General features: G+C 34.0%; 1 protein-coding gene across 1 annotated transcript in view; it reads left to right on the forward strand.

Moving 5' to 3' along the window:
• Positions 1-10,406, forward strand: part of LOC126284382 (uncharacterized) — a 329,783-nt gene extending 319,377 nt beyond the window's left edge. The window contains exons 25-28 of the mRNA XM_049983265.1: positions 3,117-3,278; positions 5,129-5,225; positions 5,296-5,406; positions 7,719-10,406. Coding sequence (XP_049839222.1) covers positions 3,117-3,278; positions 5,129-5,225; positions 5,296-5,406; positions 7,719-7,786 — 438 coding nt within the window. The 3' untranslated portion in view covers positions 7,787-10,406. The remainder of the gene's footprint in view (positions 1-3,116; positions 3,279-5,128; positions 5,226-5,295; positions 5,407-7,718) is intronic.
• Positions 10,407-10,632: the final 226 nt, after the last annotated feature.

The raw sequence follows: 10,632 nt of genomic DNA on the forward strand, positions 1-10,632 counted from the left end.
AACATTTTTAGAACTTGAAAACTATGTTCCACAGTTGACTGCATCTTATTTAATCTACAACACAGGGTAATGCTGATAATGTGGCATGGGATTTACTAATCAATTTCAGGTAATTTTGCCCTTCTGGATGCAAAAATACTGATTTTTTGTTAATTGACTCTACTTTTTGAGATAAAGGCAATCCACTTATACTGGAAATAAATTGTAAAAAAAGAGGAGAATATTTTTTAAAACATTGATTTTAAAGTTATTAGATGATTTCAAATGAAGAAAGTGCTACAAATGGTACAAAGAATAATGAAATTAATCATAACAACAAAAACGTATAAATGAGAAGTAAGAAAAATGTTCTGTATGGGATTTTCTTCAGTGTTTTTTGTACAGACAGTCCCTCTGCAAGTTCCAGCAGTGGTCTGCCATCATATGGCAATTCAAATGGCCTTCATATCTTCCCTCTATAATCTTTATGCCCTGGTTGAACCATTACCTTTATCCTTTGCTGTAATTGCCCAAGTTGTCAGGAAATTTATCTGACTGTCTGTGCAAAGAATGTAATTTGACACTCATGTTAACTCCTAGTTTTTGGAAATTCTAGAGCATTTTGTCTGCTATTTCAGATATTTCTTCAGTTCTGTGACTCCTCAAAAAATTTTTAACAACTGATACAAAGGTTGTCCATGCTTCCAATTCAACTTTAATCTTATGGTTTGTGGAAATATAATTGTTTATAAGAGTGCAGATTTGTGGTCGATCAAAAGTTCCTGCTTTTAACATTCCTATACTGAGACCCGGAAATGATTGATGTATATATTTGAAGCAATCGCCTTTCCTATCTAAAACTTGAACAGAGTGTTTTATAAGTGAAAGTTTAGTATTTAGTGGCAGAAGAATAATTTTTTCCTCTGCTGACCAGTTGCTCATAAATGATGTTATCATTTCCTACTGTCAGGTTCATTTTCAGCTGCCAGGTATGCTGGAAGAACCATTACATTTAAAAGCCCAGAAATAACACTACAATATACAATATCATTTGTCTCACTAAAATATGGAAGAAGTCATTCTCTCTAGTTTAATGATATGACAGGCTGAAGGCAATGTGTTTCTTTTAGTCTTGATGCAAGAAGCTCAGCTTATTTCTTAGATAATATTAAAACTCAAATCAAGTCATTTAGCTCACCCTGAGGAAAGCCCTGCAGTATAGGAGTGCATTCTTCGAATTCACATGCACTATTGCTTTTACTCCATCTAACATTTTGACATCACAGTAACTGTCTGGTAAGGAAGTAAACGCCAGTATGCAAGATTGGTGGATTAGCGGATTGTACATTTGGGTAGGCCAAAGAGCACTTTTTGTATTGATTCATACCTTTTACATTCAGAGCACAAAAGCAGCATTCACCAAGGTGGTGTCTTGGCTCTGTTCTTGTCACATCACTTAGCCATATTGAGTCAGAGATCATAATACTACAGTTACATTACTTTGAAACAGACTCATTGATGATGGTAGATTAGTAAAAAATGTGTATTTTTTACAGAAGAGTTTATCATGAGAACCAAAGCCTATTCAAACAAAATAAGTTATAGGCTAAGTGCTTCACCATCATGTGATCTAAATAGACTCCATATACTTATGCCACAGAATTTTTTTTTATCCCTGTGTAATGGAGTAAGTATGTATCCTTTTTGCTCAACTGTCATTTGGTGTATATTTTTTTGAACAAGGTTTTATGATTTTAGGTAATTTCATAAACAGATAACAGTTTCCAGAATGTTTTATATCCAAACAAAAGTTTTTAGCCTCATTATTAGTATACTTGGTTGAAGTTTTATGTGTACATGTTGCTGAGTTCTTGATTGTTAGGTAAAATCACTAATATTAGCACTGAAACCCAATTTTTAAATTATGTCATTGAATTTTGTTGAGCTGTTGGTTTCATGACCTAAATACATGTTGAAATCAGCAGCTATTATGATGCATTTCTTGGCGTTTCTTAAGTTCCTGTAATATGCACTGCTACTTTTACAAAAACATTTTGATTATTTCTGCACCTCAAATTCCATATACAGATGTAATTACAGTATTTTGCTCTAATTCTATGCAGTAGCTTTCAAATACATATTCTTCATTGAGTGAATCAAAGTTATATCTTGCTTTATATTCCATTGACTATTCCAAACATATACAGAATTCTCCATCAGTTACATTTCTCTCATGAAAGCTCCTGGCAACACATAAATTTCAAAAGTTATTTAAGATTTAAAGATCCCATCAAGTGAAAAGCCAGACTCATTAGTGGATAAGGTACATGCTAAGCAATGAAGAAACACAGCACACTGCTACAACATGCATTGATAAAAAGTTATTCTTGGCTGAAAGTCTGCCTCATTTAATCCTTGCACTTACTGAAAGTGATACAGTTACCAAATATGTTCTTGTAGAATGTTCCAGATTGTCATGTGAGTAACACTTTCCCTATTTGCAATTCCCCTTGTGCTAGTTGATAGAGTTTCAGCTGCAGTACAAATAACCCATTCTTTGAACTTGGGCATTTGTACAATGAATGGTTACCCACCACCTGAAACTCTTCTCAAATGAGCCACTCTCACAAGTGTTTGTGGCGTTATACAAATACACTTGCAGATGGTAACTGCCTCCAAGCATAACTTTCTGCATAAAAAGTTGATGTGGTTTGCCTGCATTTCCATCAACTAGGCTGCATAAGTTGTGAATATACATCATTTCAGACACTGATTATTCTACATCATTGTGAAATGTTGTGATGGAACTTACTATAAAAAAGAACAAACAACCATCATACATAACAAAAACATGCTATGGGCAAATATAATTAACAAAGTGAGTAAAATGCACATCTTAGGTAAATTGGATACCCAGAAGTCGATACAGGGAATTCCTTTCATACCTCCTTAACAAAGGATTTCCGGACCCATGGTCATGTGATTGTTTTGTAATGTTTTGATGTCAAGAACGAATCTGTAAAATTACTGATACTTGTTTTGTATACCTTCTATGTAAAACAAAAATAATAGTCATAAATGCTCAATATACAAATTCTCAAGTAGAGAGGAAAGGGACTATAATAGAAATGTTTCAGATACTACGTGTAGATATACTGGAAGATGCTGGAGAGAGCCTCAGCCCAGAGATTGATGTAGGCCAAGTAGAAGGAGCCTTTGTGATGGGTCTTGGCTACTGGTTAAAGGAATTCATGGTTTATGATGATAATACTGGGAAGGCATTGACAAACAGAACCTGGGTATGTTTCAAATTCTTAATGTAGAGTGCTTTTATCATAAAATTTTATTTTATTTAGTGAACTGCTATGCAACCAAAGCAGTAACATAGCAAGAAATTAAATCAAATTTTCCTTCTTTCTCATTATTATATGAAAAGAAATTTGTATCTCTATTCAACAGTGACCAAAATTGACCATAATATGTCAGGTTTATCTGTGTCTTCACAAAATACTTTGAAATACTGTCCTGTATCACTCAAATTTGTATCAATAATTTATAAAATGTAATGACCTACCTCAAACAAAATTATCTGCTCCATGGAATCCAGTGTGAATGCTGAAATATTTATTTCGAGGATATCAATCAAATAATATATGGAAAGATCAAAAGAGAAACAAATGATAAATTACAATAATAGCTTCAACAAGGTGTAGTCTTACTGTAATCAATGCATGAAAGCAATATCTGATCACATTTTTAAATGTCCACTACAGCAGAAGTCTTGTTTGTAACTCTAACATAAACTATGAGTCAGTCAATGAGGCATTCTTTAGTAGTCCAAGTGCTAGCACATTACCCTTCTGTGTTCTAGTAGAGTATTCAGGTTTACCTCATATAACCAACACAGTATGTATTCCATCTCAGTAACTGCCTTGGTACTTGGATGAATCTGAAGTTTTCACTGCATTCATTCTCATTTTTTTAGAGTTTGTGGACATTAGGGAGAATTATCTGGTAATATAAATCTGTTATTCATTCAGTGAGACAGACTGGTTACTGCAAGTCACAGTACTTGCTCACAGAAGGCAGATATCTGACACATGGGGGGATTATATTACCAGAATGAAATTTTCAGTCTGCAGCCCCAGTGTGTGGCTAAGCCATGTCTCCACAGTATCCTTTCTTCCAGTAGTGCTAGTCCTGCTAAGTTCACAGAACTTCTGTGAAGTTTGGAAGGTAGGAGGTAAGGTACTGGTGGAAGTAAAATTGTGAGGATGGGTCATGGATAGTTCAGTTGATAAAGCACTTGACCATGAAAGGCAGAGGTCTTGAGTTCGAGTCTCGGTCCGGCACACAGTTTTAATCTGTCAGGAAGTTTCAAGGAATTATGTTTACTGCAGAAATCACATCTACATATACTCATTGTGAATCATTGCAGATAATACTTTTTTATTGTTGATCCACAGATGGAGTGTCTTTATGATGATTGCTTGGTACACTTGTACACAAACTGTGATTAGTCTAATTTCATCTTCATGATCCCTGCAAGGCTGACACATTTGAGGCTGAAAAATGTTTGTAATATCTACTCCAAAATTGTTTCTTGGATCTCTAATCAATTTTTCATGATATACATTGAGTCTCTCCTTGAGTGTTCCCCAGTTATGACGTTTAAGTATTTCTGTTAATATATCTTGACAGTCAAGTACTTCTGAGACTATTTCTTCTGCCTTTCTTTGTATTCCCTCGATGTTCATTGTTAACTTGATGGAACAGATATAACACATCCCAGTAGCATTTGAATACTGAATTTACAAATGTTCTAAATTCAACCTATTTTGTAAATGTTCTAAATGCCTGCAAAAGAATGGATTCAGCATTTCTAGACTTCTGTAAAGCTGAATTGTGGGTAAAATAAACAGCAGGCTTCAATTTATAGGCAGGAAAGCTAGAAAATAGGTTGCATTTAGAACATATCTGACATTTCAATAGTTGTAATGACATATGTGAATATTTGAAAAACTGCTCAGATAGCTATTGTCAATTTTTCAGTTTTTATTTCCAACTGTAAAATAATTATCTTTTTGTGTCATTTATGGGAAAAATATATTCTGAGTGTTATTAATAGCACAATTTTGTTTGTTCTAAGAACTACAAACCTCCTGGAGCCAAAGATATCCCTATTGACTTCAGAATAGAGCTGAGGAAAAATGCTCCTAATCCTGTCGGAGTTCTTCGTTCAAAAGGTCAGTTTACGTTCAAAGAGTTACTGTTAATTTAAAATGAATATCTTACTTACTTTTATTTAATTTATAGCAACTGGTGAACCACCCTTCTGCATGAGTATTAGTGCTTTATTTGCAATACGGGAAGCAGTACTGGCAGCTAGACAAGATTCTGGGTACTCTGCAAAATGGTTTGACATGAGTAAGTAACTTAGCCCTTCATGATTTTCATACATCAGTAACATATAAAAATGTGTTATTACATTGAAACCTCACATAATGAGCACCTCCAATAACATGCAATTCGTATAATGTGCAACACAAATTTTAAAAGATGCTTCACTTAAATGAGTGATGTTTCATAACAAGTGAAAACAGTTTTGAATATCACCAGCCATTCGTGTGCACGGGCGAAAAATTCAATAATATGAACACCTTCCATTGTTGGCAGCAGCATATGACCAATGTCTTCAGTACATACTGCTGTCTGGGTTTAGAACTTTTTCACTCCCATGTTAGTACACCTCATGATTACACATATTTCTAAACTTGTGTTCACAGAGTATTTCTTTTTTTTTGGTGCAGATTTTAATGACCTTAATAGAAGTGTCCCCAAAGATAAAACCACAACAAGAGTACTATATCTGAAGGAAATGCACTAGAAATGAAACATAAAATAATTTAAAAACACAAATGTGGTGTGAGCATTGCTGATTCAGCATGCACACACAATCGGTCTACAGAAACTATTTGCTCTATCCTCCAGAACAAGGACAAAATTATGGAGATAGATGCTTCAAAGGGAGTAAAAGAGTACCTAAACAAGAATTTTGTATTCTAGAGAACATCAAAAGGTAGCTCCGTATATAGGTAAATAAAAATCAATTTTTCAATTTGACGCTATGAATAAGAACACCGTTTTTGATAAGTCGAGAATGATTTTTGACGATCTAGTTAAAAAGAAACCAGGATCATAAACAGCCAAAGATGTGTTTAAGGGAAGTCATGGGTGGTACAAGAAGTTTAAGAGAAGAACTGGCATCCACAGCATTGTGAGGCACGGTAAAGTGGCCAGATCTGACAGAAAGACAGAGGGAACTTCATCAACAACTTCAATATGTTTGTAGATTCTGAGGGTCTTTAATAGGTCTTTAATTGTGACGAGGTGGGTCTATTCTGGAAAAAGGTGCTGAAGTGTACCTTTATAACAGCAGAGAAGAATGCATTGCCAAGTCACAGGTGAAAGAAAGACTGTCTCACACTGCTGTTCAGTGTCAATGCAAGTGGCGATTTGAAAGTTAAACTGCTGTTTGTTTATCATTCAGAAACTCCACGAGCCTTCAAGAAGTGTAAGGTCCAGAAGAGCAGGTTAAATGTGATGTGGAGATCCAACAACAAGGATTGGGTGAAACATGATCTTTTTCATAATTGGGTGAAAATACTGTTTAGTTCTTCAGTGAAATAGTATTTGCTTGAGATTAATCTGCCAGTCCATGTCTTGCTCATTATGGACAACACTCCCACCAATTCCCCAGGCCTACAAGACCAGCTCCTTGAAGAATTTCAATTCATCATGATCAAATTTCTGTCTCCCAACACCACTCCATTACTCCAGCCTACCAAGAGAACTCTTACTTCTGCTTGGAAGAAACTTTGGCTGGAACGGGTTGTCAGGTGTGACTCTGAGGCATTTGAGTCATTACCTATGGAGCCTGTTGTCAATGAGATTGTGTCTTTGGCCAGGAGCATGGGATTAGAAGTGGATGAAAATGATATGATGAGCTTGTGGAGGATCGCTGCCAAGATATGACCACTGAAGAGCTTATGAAGTTGCAATGTGTTTATGAGCAGGAAGTTGTGGAGAGGAGTTCTTCAGAGAAGGAGAAGGAGGTGGGAATAGCAAGGCAGCAATCTTCTGGCTCAATAAGAGAAATGCTGAAAGCATGGGAATTGGTTACACTGCACATTTAAAATCATCACTCCAATGAAGCAGTGGCTAAGCGTGCTACAAATTTATTTGATGAGCGCACTGTGTTGCAGTTTTGCTAGGTGTTGAAGCATTAGGAGAAACAAATGACTATAGATAGGTTCCTAATAAAAAAGATTTAGTTATGTATTATGATTAATAAAGTACATAATACAATACCAGTATGTGTAATTTCCTCTGAATAAATAGCATGAATAATGTAAAACTTTTAGTACTTTTTCTGCATGGTACACTTGATAATATTTTACATTAATTGATATGGGATAATTTTTTTTGCTTAATGAGTGTTTTAGTCTATGTGTAAGATTCTGGAATGAATTATGCTTGCTATGAAAGGGTCAACTGTATTTTTTTTTTATGAAATGTGATGAAACAAGTTTGCATGGTTTGTGTGCCTTAACTCTACAGGATATAAAATATAATGATAATCAGGTTTTTGTAATTTCTAGGTACTGAAACCTTAAACTATGCTTTCAAGAAAGCTGCTGCTTCAGTATGTTGAAAAATAAATGCGTTGTGTTTTTCAGATCCTCCTGCTACTCCAGAAAAAGTTTTCCTTACCAGCTTGACAAACCACAACCAGTTTGAACTTTAAAAATTTGGAGTGTTAATAATGTTTTTGTTGTGCATATATACATCCACAAATTAACAATAATCAGTAACTGAATAAGCTTTTAAATACACAAGCTTCCAGTTCATTAACACAATAACACTGGAGAGGGAGCAGAGTCTTAGTCTTGCAGTAAGAACACTCCTCTTGATAATATGAGGCATATTGAAAAAGTAAGATCCATTTGACCATAAAGAAGTATATACTCATTATAGGAAGTTTTTGTTGTAGGTTATAGTACCCAGTAAACCTAATTCACTTTTACAAATAATTGCCATTCATTTGCAAGCACTTTTTGTAATGTGGCACGAAGTTTTTTAACCCTTCTGCATAGAACTTCTCCATCTAGGAATTGAACTAATTGAAAGTGGTGTTCTCTAGTTCCTCGTTGTCTTCAGGCCTTTCCCACTAAGACATGTGCAAGAAATGTTGCTGATGGCATGGAGGTATAGGAAGAATGGTCAGAAAGTTGCCAATGGAAATGTTTCTTTAAACCATTTATTTTAGATGGTACATGAGCATTTTGCATTACACATCAGCTCTATCTAACTGGTTTAGTGGAATAACATACAATCGCAATTGAAACTAGTGTGAGGTAAGAAGCAGTTTTATGAATTCTGAGAATTATGAGACTTGTAAAATTTATAAAATGTGAGAACAAAGTTTCTAGCAATAACATTAGAGGTTATGCAGCATTCTTTGCCAGTTGGTCAGCCTTCTCATTTCCCATAGTCCCAGCATATATTGTCATTCATACAAGTGAGACTACTGTACTATCTGATTGTAATTTGATATAGTAGCAACGTTGTGGTATGGAAAATAGCAGCTACCTTTATTTTTACCCATTGATGTTAGTATTTATTGGTTTATCAGAATAATCTGTATTAATATATAAGACCAGTAATTGGCTGATTTTTTCACTGTTTCTCACAGTAGTCTAGCAGTAATGAATTTTGAATGTGATTCTGAACCTTGATTAGTCCTGAAAATGCCTTTACTAGTGGTCACATTGATTTCTGAATCCTTTATCGGCTTGTGTGGAATCTTACTTTAAGACTGTAAATTTTATTTACCAGGCTATTCCCAAAGTATTATTGGTATTTAAGAATAACTTCCATTGAGAAGCACTTCTAGGTATTAATGAAGGTGTTGCTACCCTTTCAGTTAGTATTGTGCTCATCAGAGTGACTCCTGAGGTATTTTTGCGTATGACATATAGAAGGTATGAACTGTACAAGGAACATAATGTTGTTCTATGTAGACTTTTTAACTTATTGCCTTCGGAGGAGGGGTAGATATGGTGGGGGTATTCTGCTGTAAGAAACAGCTCTGGGAATTTTCTGCATTTCTAGGAAATAATTGTTTTTATGTCACTGCACATTTTACATTGATATATACATAAAACTGAACATGCAGCTCCTGCTTGAGACTTTTTATTGCTAACACTCTGTTTGATAAACAGTTTATTTAAATTATTAAAAATCTTTAAAAGTCTTAGGTGTCACTCAAAAAATTTTGATTAAATATTTTTCTCTGTTCTCCATGAGTTCAGTCAGTTGTTGCTGTGATGTGTTTCCTTTTCTACTATTGTAATATCTGTGTTACATGGAAGGAACATATGCACCAGCAAACAAATCTTATTTGCACATCTTCAAACATTTAGCAAATTGTAGACAGCTTCTTTCAATGTATCACTTTTCCATAGGAGGAAATATATTTCTCTCTGTTACTGAAAAAGTTTGTTCTTCAGCTCATTCCATTTACAAACACTCCTTTTTATTTTCTTAGGTTTGTTCCAACTATTACCACCATTCTTTACGTAAGTTCAAAACTAACTTGTGATGAGTTACAATAATTATAGTTGTTCCTTTTCAACACAAAAAATCAAATTACAGTACCAACTTTGCTCCTACTGGCAGCAACGATTCTTGATGCCATTTTAGTTGATTTCTCTCACAGCAAAACAATTAATGAATCAAAATAATCACTTCTGTGGTTTTATAAGCAATCATTAGTTTGTGCTGCATTCATCTAACTTTGTTAGATGGTTTTTAAATATAAGTAAACCATACTTACTTTTCAAATATGCTTCATATTATAAAGAATGATTGTGGTGCAGGTGATGTAAACTGAGCAGAACAAAATGATCATTTCTGAAAATGACAGAGAAGTATGTCCATCTGCACATTTACAGTTTATGTTTTATGGTACCTCTGGATCAAAAAACAGATTTGATGTTAGTAAAAAAATATGAAAATTAGGTGTCTCAGTTAATGTTATCTATTCAGCATAATTTATTCATAATTCAAGGTTTTTATTTTATTTTTGCAAAATTTTAATTATTCTACACCAAACTATTAATTTCTGTTTGGTACTGTAACATGGCACTTCCATTCAAAATATGATTTAAATGTTTAACTAGGATTTTTATTTTTCATTAGATATTAGCTGTATCAATATATTTTATCAATATCTCTCTTACAGTCTACAGTGACAACTGTGTTGATTTCCCACAAATAATTTAAGGATTTTTATTGGAATGTGTAAAAATAAAATTTCATTGTTTCTACTATACTGCTCAAAAATAAATTGTGGTCTTTAAAAAGTTGTATTTTTATTAACAAAAGTAATTGCTTTTCCCCCAACATAAAAAGGATAGAAAACATTCAATATGTACAAAAATATAATGCTGAAGATGTAGCTGCAATATATACAAAATCTCTCATAGACTTAGCTGAATGTGACATCTTACTCACAGTGCACAAATCCTACATAACATATGACATTAAAAAAAGAAGCATAATGTTTATGTGATTCTTTCATAACAAGTG

Source organism: Schistocerca gregaria, chromosome 8 (assembly GCF_023897955.1).
Source record: "Schistocerca gregaria isolate iqSchGreg1 chromosome 8, iqSchGreg1.2, whole genome shotgun sequence".
NCBI lineage: Eukaryota > Metazoa > Arthropoda > Insecta > Orthoptera > Acrididae > Schistocerca > Schistocerca gregaria.